General features: G+C 31.4%; 3 protein-coding genes and 1 non-coding gene across 8 annotated transcripts in view; 1 reads left to right on the forward strand and 3 right to left on the reverse strand.

The window, feature by feature from the left end:
- The window catches only part of LOC125808008 (eukaryotic translation initiation factor 2 subunit beta), an 83638-nt gene that overhangs the window by 40307 nt on the left and 19275 nt on the right, over positions 1-24056 (reverse strand). For 2 of the 5 annotated variants that reach the window (XM_049487771.1, XM_049487772.1), the window contains exon 11: positions 12300-12316. Coding sequence is in view for 2 of the 5 variants with exons in the window: in XM_049487774.1 (XP_049343731.1) it covers positions 6653-6730 (78 nt within the window). In the remaining 3 variants the exon portion in view is untranslated. Of the gene's footprint in view, positions 1-6648; positions 6731-12299; positions 12394-20097; positions 20115-24056 lie in introns of those variants that run through there. The other 3 variants (XM_049487773.1, XM_049487774.1, XM_049487775.1) reach the window with 3 other exon arrangements.
- TRNAR-CCU (transfer RNA arginine (anticodon CCU)) lies at positions 2338-2410 on the forward strand. The gene has a single exon. It is a non-coding gene; the product is annotated as a tRNA-Arg (tRNA).
- LOC125807775 (protein NETWORKED 4B-like) lies at positions 3153-4919 on the reverse strand. The gene is made up of 3 exons (XM_049487514.1): positions 4817-4919; positions 3676-4483; positions 3153-3627 (listed from the first exon to the last, which is right to left on the reverse strand). Exons 1-3 carry the CDS (start codon positions 4917-4919, stop codon positions 3285-3287), a joined length of 1254 nt encoding a protein of 417 aa, XP_049343471.1. The 3' UTR covers positions 3153-3284.
- On the reverse strand, positions 12903-23383 carry LOC125808075 (protein NETWORKED 4A-like). Its single transcript, XM_049487862.1, has 5 exons — positions 23281-23383; positions 21003-22206; positions 20099-20170; positions 14808-14872; positions 12903-13675 (listed from the first exon to the last, which is right to left on the reverse strand). The coding sequence occupies exons 1-5, from the start codon at positions 23381-23383 to the stop codon at positions 12903-12905; spliced, it is 2217 nt and encodes a 738-aa protein (XP_049343819.1).

Consider the following 24056-nt stretch of genomic DNA (forward strand, 5'->3'; position numbering starts at 1 on the left):
GCTTCTACATTTAACTTTATTAGTTTTTTTTTTTTTATAGAATTGGTCAATATATAATAAGATGATAACATTATTGTCTAGAGAAATAATTTTGTTGACAAGCGTACCGTCACTTTCGTGTTTGGTAATATTACTAATTTGATTAATTTCAATTCAATATTATATTACGTTAATTTTTTAGATTTGAACTCGAAATTCGAATAAAAGTTTGATAAGGGTAAACAAATTTTATGCATGTTAATGTAAGTCGTGGTTGGAGGTGTCTATGAACAAACTAATATTTTAATTCTCCATGCATGTGAGATCGTACTTTTTTATTTCTTCAATTCCTCAAGGGTTATTAAAATTTTGATTTTTCTTATTTGTTTTTTTCTTTTTGAAGTCAAAGTTTGGTGCTTTATCACTTTCAAATAAAAAATGTCTTAAATTAATACACAAAAGAAAACAAAATTTTATAGCACAACTTGAAAGGTCAACTTGAACTTATAGATAACGGCCGTTAAGTTTGACGGAGGAATTTTCTCATTAGATTATGGAGAGTTGGTGGATTAATGTTAATATATTACTGCAATTGGGCATCAATGTCAAAGCTATTATGTGGCTGCCACCTTTTTAGAGATCTATCACATGTTATAATATCATAAATAAACCGGCAAATAAAAAGTATCTTTATAAACTACTATTGATTAGGGATAATGGGCTTTTTTTAAAAAATTTATTACTACTTTCATTTTAATTTATGTGATGCAATTTGGTTTGACACAGAGTTAATAAGTTAGTCATATTTGTGTGACTATAAATTATTTCATTAAAAATAAAATAAATATTTTAAAGTTAAATTGTTACTTAATTAGAAACAAGTTATTCTTTTTCAGATTGACTATAAAAAATGTATTATATAAATTTAAATAAAGAGAGTAGTTTTTTTTTCAATTTGTTACTATGTATTATTTTTTGTGTTGTTACTGTTTTTTCCCCATTATTTTTATATGATTTCTTTATTATTATAGGTGTTTTTATTGATGTTGATATGCTTTATTTGTGTCGATTGTCTATTTATTATCATAAATAATTTCTTTATCTTTACAAGATAATATGTATACATCATTTCTTAGATTCTATTTATAAAATTATACATATGTGGTATTATATTGATTTTAGGGTTAATGGTCTTGCTTTTGTTAGGTAAAAAGTTTTACTAGTTGATGGTAGGATTAATGGACTTCACTTTTCTATTTGGTTATACTTTTCGCAATTATAGTGTTTTAAATGTTATCTTCTTTTTTTTTTTTTTGGAAACGGAGAAAACAATTACCACTATTATATAAAATAAATTATTGTTCTACTGTAAATGTGTCCCCATCTGAAAACCATCCACCAACTAATTAATATGGCAAAGGAATTATTAAACCATAACACCGATTACATTAATGGCTTCCTATGTTTCAATTTATATGATATATATATTTTATGTTAGTTAAAAAGAAGAAGATAATATTTCTTTATTTAATAACAACTTAACTTTAAAATGTCAATTATAGTTTTAACGAAATTATTTATAGCAACATAAACACCTGAAGTTTATTTTTAATCATAAACTTCAAATTTTTTTCTATGTTTTTAAACTCTATACGCAATTAAACTATATCATACAAATTAAGACGGAGAAAAGAGTACATGTTTATTAACTTCCCCCGTTGAATGGCTAGAATTTTTCAAACCATATACTATATTATAAAATTAAAAAAAAGGTACTAAAGAGGACACGAATACCAATAAGAAGTCTTGAACTGCACCTACCACACTGCTGTGCACCCTAGAAAGCACAAAAGGCCAAAATGACTAATGTTTTGAATAATTAACTTAAATAGTCGTTAAATTAAATAGCTAATTAATACATAGTATGATTATATATAATCGTCCGAAGGTTAAATTATAAGGAAGTGCAGAATTTAGCAATTAACTCATTATTCAATAGGTTCGACTACTTTAAATCTAATAGTGAATGGGTATGAATTTTTCTTTAAAATATAAAATATTCGATTAAGGCTCGTGAATAATTGAATACCTCAAGTGTAAATATATTTAACGAGTCATCTATTTTCAAATGTGAAAAGTTGCTGAAATCCTTCACTACACATGCATTTTTACCATTTTGGTTATGAAAAATCGATTTGTCCCTCAATCAACACCATTTCGATTAAAAACTTAGCTAGCTACTTTAAATACTTATTATTTGTTTCTTATTATATACAGTTACAATAACGGGTTCACAGGTTCGAAAAAACCTCAAACGTGTTTGTTTATTTCACGAATGAATCAATTTTTAAAACAAAAGCGCCTGTAGCTCAGTGGATAGAGCGTCTGTTTCCTAAGCAGAAAGTCGTAGGTTCGACCCCTACCTGGCGCGATTTTTTAATTATTTATTTTATAGCACGCTTTTTTATTTTTTTATTTTTGCTTAATTTTTATATGTTTCATTTTTAAATTTTTTGGAATAAATGCTTTATTTGTTCTATGTTTCATTTTTAAATTTTTTGGAATAAATGTTTTATTTGTTATATGCTTTACTTGAACTTAGTGTTTATAGAAAAGAACTTCTATGCTCTCCGTCCTCCTATGCAAGCAAATTCTGCTTCTATTATATTTGCTCTAGATTGACTAATGATTCTTAGGTTCATTTATTGAAAACAACCTCTCTATTACGATATCTCTCTGTCTCTGCTCTAAAAGCCTCCTGTTATATATGATTCACAGTGTTCATTTATGGGAAACAACTTCTTCATTATATTCCTTCAAGATTAAACTACTTGAGTCATTTTCTTGCACTACATTTTCTCTATTCAACTTAGAATCCTAACAATCACTTACTAAAATAATGTATGTGTTTGTTTTGCTTGTAAATAACTAATACTAAGGAAGATATAACTAAATCAAAACAAACAAGCGCATGTAGCACAGTTGATAGAGCATCTATTTCATAAGCAGAAAGAATTTCAACAATCATCTCGATAGAACATATATTTTTCCAGTGAAAGTAGAATGCTATTATGTCAATTACTAGCAAACAGGTGCAGCATTGAAGAAAAGGAAAGTTGAACTTGGAAACAAAAGTATAAATAATAAGTACAAGAGAAAGAGTGGTTGTAATACTGGGACTAATGCCATTCTCTTCTACTCTTTCTACCATTTTACGCGCCCCTTGAATTTCAGCAACAAAATCAACACAGTACACATCGTTAATCGTTTTAGTGCATATGCTTGTTCATTTGATCTTCAATTCTTTATGACTTATAGGGGTCAGCATCAAGCATTGCAACTCTGGCTTTCAGCTGATCTCTCTCTGCTGCTACTGCTTCAAGGATTTTGTTCAATTCTTCGACATCATTGTTCTTCTTGACAATGCTTGACTTTAGTTGCTCAACTTCCGATGCAAACAAAATCTCTGCTGCTACTCTCTCTAGTCTAGCTTGACTAAGAGCCTCATCTAATAATTCGCAGCGTTCATATGATTCATCATTATATTCCTCCAAAGATGATATATCCTTCAAGAGTCTGCAAATTTTAGCTTGAAGCTCCAAGTTTTCTTCTAATAATGCCTTGTCCACATTCGATGATATTGATTCTCTCACTTGTCTAAATTCCTCATCATCGTCATGCGCATTATCTTCATACCTCAAAATTCCACCCTGCACCATTGAAACAACTCGATCCCCTTCCATCTCTATGTAAAGTTTCTCTATCATATCGCGTAGCTCAGCCTCCAACTCATCAGTCCCCTCATGTTGCAACTCTTCTCCATCATCATCGTTGCTCTGTGTATATGAGTCATCAGAAATGACCGGTTGTTGTGATTGAAGCCCTAGAACATTTAGGTCCAACTTTTCTTCTAATAATGCCTTGTCAACTCGATCCCCTTCCAGCTGTATGTAAAGTTTCACTATCATATCGCGTAGCTCAGCCTCCAACTCTTCTTCTTCATCATCATCATCACCACCATCACTCTGTGTATCTGAGTAGTAATTTGAGAAGTTACTGCTGGATGAATCTCGTACTGGTTTGTTCGTGAGGGCCAATACCATCATCCTGATAGCTGGATTCTTACTAATTTGTCCTCTGAAGTGATTATTATTCCCTATAGAAGAAACACCTCGTTTTAGTTGCCTAGAGCCCACCGAGCTCACATGAGCATTTGACTGCTTAGAGCTATGGAGTTTAGATAAAAGAGGCAGGGAGATTTTGCCTGAACTAACATTGGATGCGCCTTGTGATGAAATAAGACCTGAATTAGGAATGCTGTTTAGAAGCTCTCCTGTCTCATGATTATAGCGCTCAGCCAATAAACAATGTATGCGGTAGCACTTGTCAACAAGGTTGATTAGTTCTTGTCTACTCTGATCATACATTTCGAACTTCTTAGCAAATGAGACTGCATTTGAATCTTCAATGATTGTCAGCATCCTTCTAAAATTCCGGTTCATCTCTGAAATATCAAGTAAACTTGAATTGAATATGTATGTATGAGTTAATATCCCAATGCTTACGAAAGTCACTCTACTTCAATTCTTACTCCAAAACTCACTCAACTTTGATTTTTACTCACTTTAACTTAAAGTATTTTTTTTTACTTACAAAGTCTCTTTTCTTCTTCTTTTTTTCATTTAAAATTTGCATATATGAAATTTTTATTTAGCTGAGTGACCATGGAGGATATTAACTCATGTATATATGGATCTATCACAACACAATAAGCTTGGTTTATGTAGCACTTGCAAATAGCTAAATAAGTAGTAAAATATCAACAAAAATAACTTACCTTCAAGATTCTCTTGAAGCCACTGGGAGTTGCTGTTTTTGGGTCCAAATAAGCTATCCAACCATCTGGGACGTTGTAATTTCTTTGATTCCATCTTCTTCATCTGGTTTTGATTTGGCGGTACAACCAGTAAGTAATAAAGCACTTCTAATTAACTCTCTCTGTAATGTTGGTTAGTACTGCCCTCCCATCCATCCACTAATTATTGGGATATATATTATTAATCATGCGTTTAGATAGGGTTAACAATAATTGACGTGGTCAATACATTCAACATTTCTTGATTTTATTATGGCAAACGCTTATTTGAAGTAGTACAGAAAAAACAAAGCTATACACATAAAAACTAATTTCTTTTTCACTTCTAAATTAATGAGAAGAAATTGAAAATTTTGAAAGATGTTACCTTTTAAGTTTGTCTTGAAGCTTCTAATATTGAAGGAAACTGATAGAGACCAAAATTAGCCTTCAACTATTCGAAATAACCCTCAAATTCTAAGTCTCCAGCAACGTGTTAAGACTTTCTATTGGACCTGAATGCCTGCCTTTTTAAAATTTATTTAAGAGGGTATATGAGATTGCATTAATTAGACGTACGAAGACAAATGGGAGGAATAAATTTTACAAATATGAATGCATTCTTGTTGGTTGTTGAATTGGTACATTATCATTGATTTTCCAACATTGACTTTTGTTCAGAACTCTATTATTAAGTCAATAACAACAACATTATCATTATCACTGTGATGAAAGTAGAGAAGTTATTTCTCACCAACTCTTAACTCTTAAACAGTTAAACACTGTTATAATGTCTTTTGCAAGTATGAATCATAGTTTGGATAATTCTCAGTCTCTCAAACAAATCAATAAAAACTCTCTTTGGCTTAATTATATCTGTCGTTAAGTATTAGAAAAGGGCCAAAAATATCTTTCAATTATTCGAAATAGCAACGTGTTAAAACTTTCTCTTGAACTTGAATATATGTGTCATTTTTTATTTATAAGGGTATATGCGTTTGCAATAATTAGACATACGGAGACAGATGGGAGGCGGAGCAGTAAATGTGAAAAATATGTCAAATGTCGGTGGTTGAATTTGTACGTTTCATTGATTTTTCATCTTTGACTATTCTTCACAACTCTACTATTAAGTCATCAGCAACAACATGGTTAGTGTGATCCCACAAGAAAAATTATTTTGAATAAATTGTCAACTCAAACTCTATTATTAAGTTAATTAAACTAAAAGCTTTATCAATCACCTCAACTTTGATAGGAAAAAATAAAATCACCTAGGAGAACATTTGGGCCACAAACAGGCTCATAATTCGTTAATTTGTCTAAACATTCTACACAGCTACAAGTGGAAGATTGACACGACTAGAAATCAACTTTCTACCTTAAAATTTATGGATCTTTTATTAATGCTTATCAAAAATTACATTTCATAGTTTCATATTCCAATTTTTCAATGACCAAGGTGTCCTCTGGAAGCAAACCACTACAAAGATTACATGTTCATCTACTGCACACAAAAGACAAATCTTTGTGGCCATCTGCTGCATGCAGAAAGAGACTAACATCATCTTCGGCCATTGCATGTGCAACAAGATCAGCAGGCAAATATAACCGGAAAACAAAAGTATAGCCACATTTTATAGAAATACACAAGATAACATCTCCCACAAGATTAAATCTAAACAAACTCTCTCTCATAAGCAAAGTTGCACCAAACGTCAACATGTTTCCTCAGGTTAAACACAAAGCAAAACATACAAAACTCCAACATACTCTATTATGAGAAGAAATTGTCCAACTAACAATCCCCAAGCTGTATCAGGTCCCAGCTTTCCGACGTCCAACACGAGCAACGAAACCAGCCTTGATAGGAGCAACTGATCTTCCAGAGCCACACTGTAAGAAAATAAACAAAACAAAAACAAGTTAAACATGAGAAATAAACAATTTAAAGCTAACTTGTTTTCCATTATTCAATATTTTCCTAGTACCCTTTCCAAATTGGAAAAAAGAAACAAGAGAGGAGGAAAAATGCAAACAATTTTTAAAGGTGATCGTGTAAATAAGAAAGCAGCCATTTTCCTCTTTTTTTGAGGTAAAAAGCAGGCAGGCAGGCAGGGTTGAAAGAGATAGGGAATACTAAATAAATTAAGATAAAGGGAAGGCCTGAGATCTCATATATATTTCTAAGATATATGATCTGGCAATTGAAACTTCACATTTTGTCCCAGAAGTAGAGCCTAGAATCTAGAAGCACCAGCACTTGCTCAGCGAAATCCCAAAGAGAGAACTTTATACACCCCACTCACCCTATGCACCACATGGATTCAAAGGAAACAAAAACCTAAAAGTACCTAGACAATCACCTGCCACAAAGTCCATTCTCTATTTGTCTGATGGAAGAAAAATTGGAGCACAAGTTACAAAGATATGCTTTTCCATTCACAAAGTGAAAGTTGAATGCAGATAATTAACAGATATCGCGTCTATTTGAATAAGTACCTTCTTGCATCGGAGGAAGAAAAGACGGTTCTCTTTTGAAAGGATAGTATCTGGACTTTTACAGCCATTGCAAATGACATACTCATCTGAAAGCAAAAGAGCATTGCCGAGAGCCGTTAGATCGTAGGATGCAGAAGCGCATACAAAACACTATTAATTAACATGTAAAAACAGAAAGAATGTCATCTCTAAATAGCTGCAGCCTGCATATATAGATCAGGGATTGACAACAGGAACTTACTGACATATCGGCAGAGGATTCCTAGGAGCAAATCTTCCCTTGATGACCACCAATCTTTGATGCCCATCAAGTGATCCACTAGTCCCCATTTCAGCCAGCAAGAATGTCATAACATGCTCAGGCTGCCTATGCATCCTATAAATACAAAACAAATAATCAAGCAGTGCAATGAGGTAGAACATACAGAAAGACAAACTGACCAAATTAAAACTCACAGGGAATCCAATGATAACCTTCCACTAGTGATGCAATTTAACAGACTATTATCAATCATGAGACATTATACAGCATTGAATAGTTGCATGAAAGAGAAAGTTGCTAGAGGTGCACATGAACTATTTCGGTGCAGCAATATATTCCATCATATAAAGTGTTTGATGTTTTAGCCGAACTATTTCGGTGCAGCAATATATTCCATCATATAAATTGTAGTTAAACAACTAACTACAATTCTTAGCCATGTAAGGCAGCAATGAAAAACCAAACTTTATATTGTGATTGGTGAATATGGTGGTCACTATCAAAGTACAAGCTGTGGGGAAATTGACAAGGTGCAAGGATCTTCTGCACGTAGTCACTTACTAAAGCAATTAGCATATGATGTCTGTTGTCAAAACAAATAAAAAAAATACACGTCCATGATGCTGAATATAAGCCATTCAACCAAAAAAGAACAAGTGGACAGCAGTAATTGATGCAAAGGTTACAAGGAAAGAGAGCCAAGTGACAAAAGAACTTACGTCTTGCAAAGATCCATGAAATTCACAAACACAGTTTTCTTTGTGCCTTCACGAAGAACTTGAGGGGATCTCATAACTGTCCTTCGCCTATCTCCAGCAAAGCTCAGGATTATTCTCACGGAGAATGTTGAATACTCTACCCAGAAGCTGCAGAATCGAAAGCAAAAATCAATTGCAATTAACAAAAGGCCTAAAAGCAAACCAGTAGTACTGTGCATCAGGAGACGACAATCAGATCTATGCCACTAGTTCCGTATAGCAAATAAAGCAGTCAACCTTTGCACGAAGAAGTACAATGGACACATCTTTGGCAATATAGTCCTAGTCTTAGCACAGATTCCTTATATTAGAAATGTATACAAATGATACTGCCCTTACACTTAGCTTGTCTTAGGGGTTATTTAGTTATCCATCAAAAAGTTTACATAAGCATAAGATAACCATCAAAGTACCAAACATTTGAAAACTTTTTGAAACTTAGGGTGACTTGGCGGTTACACAAACTACACAAGGTTTTTAATTGTATGCCTGGACTGGTTCTGTGAGGTTGCAGTAATGCATTATTACTCGGCTCAAGTTCATGTGTGAGTAGCTACATATTATCTTGCACAATCGAGTGCATTCTAAAAGTGTCTCTTAGCAGGTATATATGCATAAAAATACAGACAATTAAGAAAATATCTCCTCATATTCATAATCTCGATCAGTTCCCTCCCAAGGTAACTGTTTTCTTCATTATATTCCTCCAAGATTAAACTACTTGAGTCATTTTATTGCACTGCATTTTCTCTATTCAACCTAGAATCCTAACAATCACTTAATATAATGTATTTATGGACCTATCACCACACATTTTCATATAGCTAGATAAGTATTCTAGGATTGGACAAGGACATACAATGCAAGTAAATAAGTATTCCCACAACTCCCAATCAGTGGAAATAAGTCTTCAGGTTTATGACCACTGAGAGCTTTTTCTTATGCTGATTTGTTTTTTTTTTCTTGCTTACTCACTCAGAATGTGTGTATCAACTGGTTTAGGAGCCGAAAGAGCATTCAGCATCTATCTATCGACAGTAGTGGATTGAAGAGTTTAACAAAACTATATGTGTCTGTGCATATTGTTTCGCTTGTAAATAACTAATACTAAGGAAGATATAACTAAATCAAAACAAACAAGCGCATGTAGCTCAGTTGATAGAGCATCTGTTTCATAAGCAGAAAGAATTTCAACAATCATCTCGATAGAACATATATTTTTCCAGTGAAAGTAGAATGCTATTATGTCATTACTAGCAAACAGGTGCAGCATTGAAGAAAAGGAAAGTTGAACAAAAGTATAAACAATAGTACAAGAGAAAGAGTGTGGTTGTAATACTGGGACTAATACATTTCTCTTCGACTCATTCTACCATTTTACTCATCAGTCCCCTCATGTTGCAACTCTTCTCCATGATCAGCGTGGTTCTCTGTACCTGAGTAGTTACTATTGGATGAATCTTCTGATTCTAATTGGGCTAGGATCTTACCAAAATTAGAATCATGAAAACTGGATTTTTACTAATTCTTCCTCTGATGTGATGATTACTCTCTTTAACAGAAACACCTCGTTTTAGTTGCTTAGAGAGACGGAGGACACATCAAAATTTATCTGCTTAGAGCTAGGGAATTTAGATGAAGGAAGCGGGGATTGTATCGCAGAGCTTTTGCCTGAACTAACATTGGATATGCTAATTTGTGATCGAATAAGATCTGAACTAGCTAGCTAGGATGTAGTTCAGAAGCTCTCTTGTCCCATAATTATAGATAGCGCTCAGCCAATGAATAATGTATGCGCGCGGTAACACTTATCAACAAGGTTGATTAATTCTTGTCTACTCTGATAATATATACATTTCCACCTTTTTAACAAATGAGTCTGCATTTGTATCCTAGCTCCTTCTAACATTCCGATTCATCTCTGAAATATCAATTGGTAAACTTGGATCTATCTATCACTACACAATAATCTTGGTTTACGTAGCACTTGCAAATAACGGAGAAAATAAGTAGTACTCCGTAAAAAATGACAAAAAGTAACTTGGAGTTGCTGTTTTTGGGTCCTAAGAAGCTATCTAACCATCCGTTTGGTTCTGAAGGGTAATTAGGACGTCATGCGGAAGCTTACAATTGCAAATAATATGATTCATAAATTAGATGACAAAAACTTATACTAAAAACTAATATTTATATGAAAACTAATATAAAGAAAAATATTAAAACTGTTGAGAGATTAAATCTCCCCATAAACAAAACTCACTAAACGACTACATTGTAGATTCTATTATGTTATGCTATGAGAATAGGGATCTTCAATTTATAGATCTCCAAACATTTCCTCTAAGGAAAGAATAAACCAAATATGGAAGAAAATTATATTTTCCTTTTAGAAAAAGTTCAAGCATTTATGATAATACTTTGACTTTTCTTTAAGGAAAAAATAAATTTCAAATAAGGTAAGAAAATCAAGGCAAAACCCTAACACCATCTGGGACGTTGTAATTTCTTTGATTCCATCTTCGTTTTGATCTGGCGGTACAACCACTAATAAACCAATTAACTCCCATCCATCCACTTAATAGGATATATATTATTAATCATCCATTCAACATTTCTTGATTTTATTATGGCAAATGCTTGCTTGAAAAGTAAGGCAGAAACACCAACTTATATCTGTGTATAAGTAAATACACATAAAACTAACTTATTTTCGACATCTAATTTAATGAGAAAAGATTGAAGCTTCTGAAAGATGTTACCTTTAAGTTTGTCTTGAAGCTGCTTCTAATATTGAAGGAAATTGATTCAGACCAAAATTAGTCTTGAACTATTCTACTTACATATATCTATCTATCAATATTTATTTGGAAAAGTATCAAAATTAGCCTTGAACTATTCGAAATAGCTCTCAAATTCTGAGTCTCCAACAACGACTCTCTCTTGGACTTGAATATATGTCTTTTTTTATTTATTTACGAGGGCATATGAGATTTCCGTTAATTAGACGTACGATGACAGATGGGAGCAATAAATGTCAAAAATATGAATGCATGCATGCATGTCGGTTGTTGAATTGGCACGTTTTCATTTGATTTTCCAATATGACTATTCTTCACTATTATTAAGTCAATAACAACATCATTATCAGTGTGATGAAGGTAGAGAAGTTATTAATTTCAGACAAACTCTAAACTCTATTATTTAAGTCATTTGTAAGTTTGGATATTTCTCAATCTATTTCGTGTTTCATTAATTACTAGAACAGATATCAGCATTTTACAGTTGAATTTGTTGCTGAATCATTTTGAACATATATTGTTCCCATTTCCTACTGATTTGATCCCCACTGCCTCTTAGAAAATCAAGAAAAACTTTCTTTGACTTAATTAAATCTGTCATTAAGTATTAAAAGAGGGTGAAAAATATCTTCCAACTATTCAAAATAGCAACGTGTTATGACTTTCTCTTGGACTTGAATGTGTCATTTTTTATTTACGAGGGTATGTGCATTTGCAATAATTAGACATACGGAGACAGATGGGAGCAGTAAATGTGAAAAATATGGATGCATGCATGTCGGTGGTTAAATTGGTACGTTTCATCACAACTCTATTATTAAGTCATCAGCAACAATATGGTTAGTGTGATCCCACAAGTGACTCTGAAGAAGGTAGAGAAGTAGGGAAGTTATTTTCGATAGATTTTTAATCTTCGGCCATTGCATGTGCAACAAGATTAGAAGTTGAATATAAGCGGAAAACAAAAGTATAGCCCCATTTTATAGAAATAAACAAGATAACATCTCCCACCAAAGTAAATCTAAACAAACTCTCTCTCATAAGCAAAGTTTCACCAAACGTGAACATGTTTCCTCAGGTTAAACACAAAGCAAAACATACAAAACTCCAACATACTCTATTATGAGAAGAAACTGTCCAACTAACAATCCCCAAGCCGTATCAGGTCCCAGCTTTCCGATGTCCAACACGAGCAACAAAACCAGCCTTGATAGGAGCAACTGATCTTCCAGAACCACACTGCAAGAAAATAAACAAAACAAAAACAAGTTAACATGAGAAATAAACAATTTAAAGCTAACTTGTTTTCCATTATTCAACATTTTCCTATTACCTTTTTCAAATTGGAAAAAAAAAAAAAAAACAAGAGAGGAGGAAAAATGCAAACAATTTTGAAAGGTGATCCTTTGTAAATAAGAAAACAGACATTTTCCTCCCCTTTTGAGCTAAAAAGCAAGCTCACCTCTATCTATTACAGGTGTACCGAGATGGGGAATACTAAAACCTTGTTGTTTTTTGATTGGTTAAGAGATGGGAATATTAAAGCATTCTCGAGGGTAGAACAGATATCACATGATCAAAAGCATAAACAATTCATTCAAGAAAAGCAACCCAGTATAAATAAATTAAGATAAAGGGAAGGCCTGAGATCTCATATATATTACTAAGATATATGATCTGGCAACGGAAACTTCATAAATTTGGAGCCTAGAATATTCTAGAAGCACCAGCACTTGCTCACCGCAAGCTCAAAGGTTGGTTGCGTTTATTTCTTCATTATATTCCTCCAAATATGACATTTCATTCAAGCGTCTGCAAATTTCACCGTGAAGCTCCAAGGTTTCTTTTAATAATGCCTTGTCAACATTCGATGATACTGATTCTTTCACTTGTCCGTCATCTTCATACGGCCTCAAAATTCTGTGTTGCAACATTGAAACAACTCGATCCCATTCCATTTGTATATAAAGTTTCTCTATCATATCGAGCAGATCAACCTCCAACTCATAATCACTCCCCTCTTTTTCATCATCATCAAGTTTCTCTATCATATTGCGCAGATCAGCCTCCAACTCATAATCACTCCCGTCTTTTCCATCATCATCAAGTTTCTCTATCATATCGCGCAGATCAGCCTCCAACTCATCACTCCCCTCTTTTCCATCATCATCGTCACTCTCTGCATCTGAGTGGTAACTTAACATCGTGAACTTTTTTTCAGAAACACCTCGTTTTAGTTGCTTAGAGACCACCGAGCGCTCAGGAGCATTTGGCTGCTTAGAGCTACTGGGTTTAGATAAAAGAGGCCGGGAGCTAACATTGGATATACTAATTTGTGATGGAATAAGACCTGAATTAGGAATGTTGTTCAGAAGCTCTCCTCTCCCATGATTATAGCACTTGTCAACAAGGTTGTTTAATTCTTGTCTAGTCTCATTATACATTTCCACCTTTTCAGCAAATGAGTCTACATCTGAATCTTCAATGATTTTCAGCTTCCTTCCAACATTCTCGTTTATCTCTGAAATATCAAGTAAACTTAGAGTATGTATGTTTGTATGTACGAATTTGTAGGCATTTGGACATGCAATTTCATATCGCGATAAGAAATCATCGTTTCCACATGAGATTTCATCAATCTCAAATTCTCCAAAAATGATAATTTTAGATTTTCACTTAATATTTATAGTTAAGTGACTTTTGAAGTAAAAATCAAAATTAAGTCACTTTGTAAGTAAAACACTAGAGGGGGTTGTTTGACTAATAATGCTAATGCACAAATTATTTTTTATTAAGTGTTTGGTTCATTGTTTCACACATAATCTTGTATTTGGTTTAGAACTCTACAAAAAACTTCTTTCCTATTATACCCTTAAGTTTTTATGAGATATTCTATTTCGTTTAATTGGGTCAAGGTTGATAACATGCGGACAATATTAGTATTTTTTTGTGGCCTTCTAACTAGTTAGGAGAAGAATAATTTTGTCGTCATGTTTGTTATTTTCTCACTTAAATTATTTGAGAATAAAACTCTACAAAAATCTTCTTTACAATTATACCCTTGAATTTTTGTAGGATTTTTTATTTTATTTAATTAGTCAAGCTAAATACTAAAAAATATATAAAACAATTGTTCTTAATTTTGAGGTGTAATGTGCCACTACGAAGATCCTTGATAGGACGGTGTATTTCTAATTTTTTTGTTGATCAAATATTACCTTAAACTTTAAATATATTTAAGGCTACTTAAATTGTTCAAATACTTGAAGCTTATTTATTTTATTTTTTTAAAAAACAAATAGTTCAAGTGGTCAATCAACTTACTACATTTAAAAAGAAAAAGAAACCAAAAAAAAAAAATCAACTCAATATAGCAAACCATACATGGGAGGAAAAAAATGTAAGTTTGTGAAATCATGAAATTACTCTGAACCAATTTTAATCCTATGATTATTCTAATTAATACTGCCTCGAGTTCATATAGTTGAATGACTTTTGAAGTAAAAATAAAAGTTGAGTAACTTTCTATGTTAAAACTCCTTAACTGGAAGATATTAACTCATGTATGGATCTATCACAACACAATAAGCTTGGTTTACGTAGCACTTGCAAATAGATAAATAAGTAGTAAAAAATCAATAAAAATAACTTACCTTCAAGATTCTCTTGAAGCCACTTGGAGTTGCTGTTCATGGGTCCTAAGAAGCAATCTAACCATCTGAGATGTCGTGATTTCGTTGATTTCATCTTCATCATAAAGCACTTCTAGTTAACTCTCTGTGTAATGTTGTTTAGTACTACCCTTCCATTCATCCACTTATTGGGATATATATTATATATTGATCATGCGGTTAGATATGGTAACAATTGTCATGGTCGATCCATTCAACAATATTTCTTGGTTTTATTATGTCAAACACTTGATTGAAGTAATGCAGAAAAAACAAAGTTATTTCTGTGTATAAGTAAATACATAAAACTAATTTATTTTCGACATCTAATTTAATGAGAAAAGATTGAAACTTTTGAATGATGTTACCTTTAAGTTTGTCTTGAAGCTTCTGATATTGAAGGAAACTGACTGAAACCAAAATTAGGCTTGAACTATTCGATTTACATATATCTATCTATCAATATTTATTCGGAAAAGAATCAAAATTGGCCTTAAACTAATAGAAAGAGCTCTCAAATTCTGAGTCTCCAGCAATGTGTGAAGACTTTTTCTTAGACTTGAATATATGTCTTTTTCTTATTTATTTACTAGGGCATATGAGACTTGCATTATTTTAATTATACATACAATGACAGCTGGGAGTTGTTGAATTGGTACGTTTTCATTGACTTTTAAACATGAGTATACTTCAGAACTCTATTATTAAGTTAAGAGGAAATACATAATTACCATATGAAACTTATATTTTTTCCGTTTCATTTTATGTGAGGTATTTTGACTTGACACAGAGTTTAAGAAAGAAAGGAGAACTTTTAAAACTTGTGGTTCAAAATGAATGATAGAAATTTGTGTGGCTGTAAATCATTTCAGTAAGGGTAAAATACACATTTTATAGTTAAATTGTTTTTTAATATAGAAATGTGTCATTCTTTTTGGGACTGACTAAAAAGGAAAGTAAGTCACATAAATTGGGACAGAGGGAGTACCTTTTTTTTAAGTAGACACCTTAAGTTTGCGGAGGTCCTGTTACCCCACGAAACCATTCAAAAGAACAATAAATACATCATTTTTTCACCATCAATGCTCTCAATCCAAGAGTGTGTGCCACACCTCCAACCCATTTAACAAAGGCCGGGTTTTATCCTAACCCATTCATTTTTTAACCCATAACCCCAATCCTAAGAAACTTCCAACCCATTTCACTTTCACCTACCCTCATCTCTCTCTTCGACTGATCAAAAGCCTAAGAAACTTCATAAGGCGAAGTTGGTAACATTGCTAGTTGAAATTTGTTGAATAGTGGTGTCAGAACGAATAAGTGAAGGCTCATAGGTTAGTTATTTGAAAAATATTTGAAAAAAAGTTTATTTTACATTGTAAGTGAATTTTATAGTTATTCATATATTTTGAAAATGAGTTTTATTGAAAAGTCAGAAATTCGAAGGTTGTTGATCAATTAATGTAGTGCTCATCTTGCGAAAGTGAATCAAAGTTAGAGAGATATTGCAGTCCTTACTCGCCATGACACTATAGCAAGCTTCAATGGGTTGTCAATAGTGTTTGAATTAATTTTGGGGAAGATGGGTTTTTTTTAAAAAAATAAAAAATTCAATTTACAATGCCACATGGCTGTTTTATATTGGTTTGGGGTTGTTTTTTAAAATACTCACGCGCCCCCGAAAACGTGAAAATACAGCAGATGCGGAAGCGGGTCAAAATGTTATATTTAGTCTGGTCGAAAATAGTTTAATGGGGTAATAGAACTTCCGCAAAATTTATGTGTCTACTTCAAAATAAGGTCTAAGTTCAGTGGGGACTTTATGTATTTTCTCTTAAGTTAATAACAACAACATTATTGAAGGTAGAGAAATTATTTTTGACAAACTCTTAACTCAAACCGTCAAATTCTATTATAAAGTCATGTGTAAGTATGGATCATGGTTTGGATATTTCTCAATATTCTATATATAATAAGCCACATGCAACTATGATTGTAACTATCTTGTTAGCTTTCAACCAAAAGCTAACAAGATTTTTAGTTACATATTTTGTAACTTAGATTTTGAGAAAAAATATTAAGTGATACTTGAAGTTGTCCCGAATTTTCAAAAAGACACATTAACTTTGCGTGCGTCCTATTACCCCACAAAACATTCAAAATCACAATAAATACACATTTTTTACACAATATTTCCACTTTGGACAAAAATATCCTTCGAATGTGCAATTTCTTAAAAACAAAAAGTCGGACCCATTATTGATGTATTGAACGATGCTTTGGTAATTTCCTATAATGAATTCGTTTTGTTTGTTTCTTTTAAATTTATTTTACTATACTTAATAATTGTATAAAATATTATGAATCACGATAATTAATTACTTAAATATTTAAAAATATAAAAATATATAAACGATCTGATTGACTCTTCAAATTTTACCGCTGACACATAAATTGGGACAAATGAAATAATATATATTATTTGAAAATTTCTTAGAAAGTACTATAAATTACAGTAATTAACAGCTAAAAATATTTCAAAGACAAAAAAAATTAATTGAGTCTCAAAATTTTTTAGTACTACATAAATTGAGAAAGAAGAAATGATCTCTATTATTTGAAAATGACGTAAAAGTATTACAAATCATACAATAAGAATTAACAATTTAAAATTTTAAAAGACTTTAATGTTTTATACTTAGAGCCCATTTGGATTGACTTAAAAAAAGTAAATTTTTAAAGTGCTGGAACTTATTTTTAAAATAAGTAGTTATGTGTTTGGATAAAAGTGTTGCAGTTGAAAAAAAAGTTGTTGATGTGTTTGGCAAATAAGTGCTGGTAAACACTTTTTTTTTATCAAAATGTCTGAAATACCCTTTAAGTTGTTAACATGATAAAAAGTTGATTAATTTAAGGTTTTTATACTTAAAAAAAATTAAAACAAAATTAATTTATGTTTTACATCCATAAGTAATAATATTTTCCTATCATTCACATATTTCTTTACCACCTTATAAGAGGAATATAAATTCATATTTCAGAAATAATAATAATAAAATAATAATAATAATAATAGTAATAGTAATAATAATAATAATAATAATAATTATTATTATAATAATAATGATAAACATAATAATAATAATAATAAAAATAATAATAATATAATAATATTTATTATTATTATTATTATAATAATAATAAAATAATAATAATAATAATAATAATAATAGTAATAATAATAATAATAATAATAATAGTAATAGTAATAGTAATAATAATAATTATAATAATAATAAACATAATAATAATAATAGTAATAGTAATAATAATAATAATAATTATAGTTATAATAGTAATAATAATAATAATAATAATTTAATAATAAAAATAACAATAATAATAGTAATAGTAATAATATTAATAATAATAATAATAATAATATTAATAATAATAATAATAATAATATAATATAATATAATAATAACAATAATAATAATAATAATAATATTTCAATATGGGCAATTTGGAAATTGTATAAAAGAATTAAGGGCAAAAAGGTAATATACTTGGTCAACAAAAAAGGGCTTTTAAGTTAAAAAAAAAAAAAAGAAGCTCCCCTCACCTAGCTTTTAGCTTTTGGCTTAAAATAAGTCATTTTTGACTTAAAATAAGTCACTTTAATAATTGTCAAACATTCTAATAAGTCAAAAACTGGCTTTTAAGTCAGTTTGACCAGCTTAAAAGCCCATCCAAACAGGCTCTTATTCTATTTCCACTTTGGACAAAAATATCCTCCCAATATGCATATTTTTTTAAACAAAAAGTGGGACCCATTATTGATGTATTCAAGGATGCTTTGGTAATTTTTCTATGATGAATTCGTTTTGTTTGTTGTTTAATCTTTTTAAAATAATTGTATAAAATATTATAAATCACAACAATTATTTACTTAAATATTCAAAAGATATAAAAATATGTAAAAGATCTGATTAACTCTTCAAATGTTATCGGTGACACATAAATTGGACAAATGAAATAATATATATTATTTGAAAATTACTTACAAAGTACAATAATTTACAGTAATTAACAATAGAATATTTTAAAGACAAAAAAAATTGATTGAATCTCAAAATTTTATTAGTACCACATAAATTGAGAAAGAAGAAATAACCTTTATTATTTCAAAATTGCGTAAAAGATATTACAAATCATACAACAATAATTAGCAATTTAGAATGTTAAAAGACATAAAAATTTTTTTACCATAGTTAACAATAATTAAAAATTTAAACTATTTTAAATTAATATCAAAGTTTGATTAACTCTTTAATTTTGTCTTTGTCACATAAATTGAAACAAAAAATGATACATATTGGGCCCGTGCTAGCACGGGCTCCGATGTCTAGTATATATATATATATATATATATATTTTGTGTTTCAATAATTACTTGAACAGATATCAGCATTTTGCACTTGAATTTGCAACTGAATCATTTTGAACATATATTGTTCCCATTTCCTACTTATTTGATCCCCACTGCCTCTTGCAAAAGCTTTCGTGTTTATTTTATCTTTTTACATAGAAGAGCCTACCAGTGAAAGTACGATTGGAAATTGATCAAGACCAAGAAACACAACAAGATCTCTCAAACAAATCAATAAAAACTGACTTAATTAGATCTGTCATTATGTATTAAAAAGGGCGAAAAATATCTTCCAACTATTCGAAATAGCAACGTGTTAAGACTTTCTCTTGGACTTGAGTATATGCGTTTGCAGTAATTAGACATGCGGAGACAGATGGGAGCACTAAATGTGTTTATGAGGGTATACGCGTTTGCAGTAATTAGACATACGGGAGCACTAAATGTGAAAATTACGCATGTCTGTGGTTATATTGGTACGTTTCATTGATTTTTCAACTTGACTTTTCTTCACAACTCAATTATTAAGTCATCAGCAACAATATGGTTAGTGTGATACCACAAGTGAATCTGAAGAAGGTGGACAAGCAGAAAAGTTATTTTCTATATATTTTTCATCTTCAGCCATTGCATATTTGGATGCGCAACAAGACCACCAGCAGGCAAATATAAGCGGAAAACAGAAATAGAGCCACATTTTATAGAAATACACAAGATTAAATCTCTCTTCATAAGCAAAGTTGCACCAAACGTGAACATGTTTCCTCAGGTTAAACACAAAGCAAAACATACAATAAAACTCCCAACATACTCTATTATGAGAAGAAATTGTCCAACTAACAATCCCCAAGCCGTATCAGGTCCAACACGAGCAACGAAACCAGCCTTGATAGGAGCAACTGATCTTCCAGACCTGCACTGCAAGAAAATAAACAAACCAAAAATGAATTAACAATTTAAAGCTAACTTGTTTTTCATTATATTCAATATTTTCCTATTACCCTTTTCAAATTGGAAAAAAATACAAGAGGGGAGCCATTTTTTGAAGTAAAAAGCAGGCAGGCAGTCAATTCTTCACCTATATTATAGGGGTTGAAAGAGATGGGGAATACTAAAGCCTTGTTGTTTTTTGATTGGTTAAGAAATGGGAATACTAAAGCATTCTCGAGGGTACAAACTAATGCACCACGCTTCTTCATCCAATCTTCTTTATGACTCATTATCCAGAATTTCAAAAGGATGAGAGTGCACTATTATTACAAAAAAAATGCATTTAAAATATAAATTTAATTGATTTGATCTTTAATTTCCTTAACATTGAACTGTTAAATTTTAAAAATTATAGGTCGAAAATATATAATACTACTAGTTTTAAATTTTAATATACACATTTGATTTAACTATATAAAAAAATTACACTGGTAATTTATTTATTTTGAAATTTCCGACTTAACACACATAAAATTTTTGAAATATTATAGCAAAAAAACAAATGAAAAATTAACTAAAACGCCAAAAATGTTACCAATAACCACTTGGAGAGGTGTTACTTGAAAAAAAAAGATAGATATAAAATTTAAATTTCTATCATCACGTGGAGAGGTGCACCCAATCATCATTGTATTATTATATAATACTAACGTGAGTTCACACATCTATATTTAAATATTTTTTTTAAAAAAACAACACTACTGTATATGATTTATATAGGTGAGCATGGGTTAACGTCAATCCCCTCTAGATACATCCTGAGGTCAGCTGTAAGCCTTGCAACTCTGGCTTTCAACATATCTCTCTCTGCTACTATCGCTTCTATTTCTTCACTATATGACATTTCCTTCAAGAGTCTGCTAATTTCAGCTTGAAGCTTCAAGTTTTCTTCTAATAACGCCTTGTCCACATTTGATGATATAAATTCCTCATCATCGTCATGCGTATTATCTTCATACTTCAAAATTTCACCCTGGAACATTGAAACAACTCGATCCCATTCCAGCTCTATGTAAAGTTTCTCTATCATATTGTGTAGTTCAGCCTCCAACTCATCATGTCCCAACTCGTCTCCATCATCATCGTTGTTCTTCGTATCTGAGTAGTTACTACTGCTGAATGAATCATCTGATTCTGATTGTGATTTGGAACTGATAATTTTCGTAACAGGAGGCAGGGGAGGTGGAGGCATACTAATTTTGACCGGTTGTTGTGATTGAATCCCTCCTTTTGAATTAACATTTAGGTCCAACATTTCTTCTAATAATGCCTTGTCAATTCGATCCCCTTCCAACTGTATGTAAAGTTTCACTATCATATCGCGTAGCTCAGCCTCCAACTCTTCTTCATCATCATCGTCACTCTGTGTATCTGAGTAGTAATTTGAGACTTCCTCTTGCTGCAACTCACGCCGTGTATCTGAGTAGTTATTTGAGACTTGCTCATACTGCAATTCACTCTGTGTATATAAGTAGTAATTTGAGAAGTAGGGTGGTTCTGATGGGAGCCAGAAGGGGAACGGCATCGGTAGTTGAGAATTACTGCCGTAGACGGGAGGGCCCATGTACATAGAGCAACAAGACACGCGATCTTCCTTTTTATCACTGATGTGATAATTACTCCGTTTAACAGAAACACCGCGTTTAAGTTGCTTAGAAACAGAGCGCTCATGATTATGAACATTGAGCTGCTTAGAGCTAGGATGTTGAGATAAAAGAGGCGGGGAAGTAATGTCAGGGGCATGTGATCGAATAAGATGTGAATTAGGAATGTAGTTGAGAACCTCTCCTGTCCCATCATTACACCGCTCCGCCAATGAACAATGTATACTGTAGCATTTTACAACAAGGTTGATTAATTCTTGCCTACGCTCATAATATATTTCCACCTTTCTAGCAAATGACTCTGCACTTGAATTTTCAATCACTTTCAGCATCCTTGTAACATTCCGGTTCATCTCTGAAATATCAAGTAAACTTCACTATGTATGAGTTAATATCCCAATCCCAATTTTATCACTCATTTTTACTTCAAATATCACATGTTCCTTTTTTTTTTTTTTTTACAAATCACCTGACTACCACATCCATTCCTCTCACTCTAAAGTTCTTAGGTTTATTTTTTAAAAATAATTTTTTGCGCAATTTTATCTCAACAAGAAGTTGTATTATTGTATTTTTGTTGATCGATATACCGAATATACTTCACTTAATCTATTTTGTTGTTTTTTTTCATTAAAATCTTAACATGAATTTTTTATTTAAAATCAAATTCTAAAAAAAAAAACCCATTCAAACTTCTTTTTATAAAAATGTTTACAATACGTTAGTTTAGTTATTTTATAAAATAATCCACTTAAACCTCTTTTAAAAAAATTACAATATGTTGTCAGTTTTTTCTTTTAAAAACATTCGATTACTAGAAAATATCAGCTTTACTTTAAATACAATTACCTAATAATGAAATATGTTATTTAGTTGTATTAAAATGTTTACAAAATAACTTTAAATGGATATTATTTTATCATATAAGCAAATTTTAATTAAGAAATAATAAAATAGGTTGAGACAAATCGCAAACATGTTACATCATGTTATCACAAACATATTTTTTTTCAGCAAATCGCTGCCGGAGCAGCGATTTAGGTTTTTAAAAATAAAATAAATAAATAAACTCTTTGCTCTGGCAACGATTATTGGTTTTTCTTTTAGAAAAAATAAACTCATAAACTCGCAGCTGGAGCAGCAATTTTATTAAAAGAAAAATTAAAAATTTATATTTTTGGCTGACCAAGCAGCGAGAAAGAAAGAAAACTAAACTCGTTAATAGCAGTAAAGTGAAAAAGGATCTCTTTCCCTCAGGAGCGATTTATCCCTTTTGATTTAAAAGAAAAATTTGATAGGTGGTTTTTGCATTTTGGAGAAAAAAAAGTGACTACAGACTCTATGGATCTATCACAACACAATAAGCTTGGCTTAACTAGCACTTGCAAATAGCTAAATAAGTAGTAAAAAATCGACAAAAATAACTTACCTTCAAGATTCTCTTGAACCCACTTGGAGTTGCTGTTTTTGGGTCCTACGAAGCTATCCCACCATCTGGGACCACGCAATTTCTTTGATTCCATCTTCTTCATCTTGTTTTGACCTGGCGGCACAACCAGTAATAAAGCACTTCTAGTTAACTCTCTATGTAATGTTGTTTAGTACTGTCCTCCCATCCATACACTTATTGGGATATATATTATTAATCATGCGTTTAGATATGGTGACAATTGTCATGGTCGATCCATTCAACATTTCTTGATTTTATTATGTCAAACACTTGCTTGAAGTAATGCAGAAAAAACAAAGTTACATCTGTATAAGTAAATACATAAAACTAACATATTTTCGACATCTAATTTAATGAGAAAAGATTGAAACTTTTGAAAGATGTTACCTTTAAGTTTGTCTTGAAGCTTGTGATATTGAAGGAAACTGACTGAGACCAAATTAGGCTTGAACTATTTGATTTACATATATCTATCTATCAATATTTATTTGGAAAAGAATCAAAATAGGCGGCCTTAAACTATTAGAAAGAGCTCTCAAATTCTAACATGTTAACACTTTCTCTTGGACTTTGAATATAGGTCTTTTTTTATTTATTTACGAAGGCATATGAGATTTGCATTAATTTATACATAAAATGACAGATGGGAGCACTAAATGTCAAAAATATGAATGCATGCACGCGGGCTGTTTAATTGGTACGTTGAAAAAAGGCAGAATTTTGGCACAAATTGCCAAGACACGGATAAATGACGA

This window comes from Solanum verrucosum, unplaced genomic scaffold (assembly GCF_900185275.1).
Source record: "Solanum verrucosum unplaced genomic scaffold, falcon-dt-bn FXZP01000183.1, whole genome shotgun sequence".
NCBI classification, from domain to species: Eukaryota; Viridiplantae; Streptophyta; class Magnoliopsida; order Solanales; family Solanaceae; genus Solanum; species Solanum verrucosum.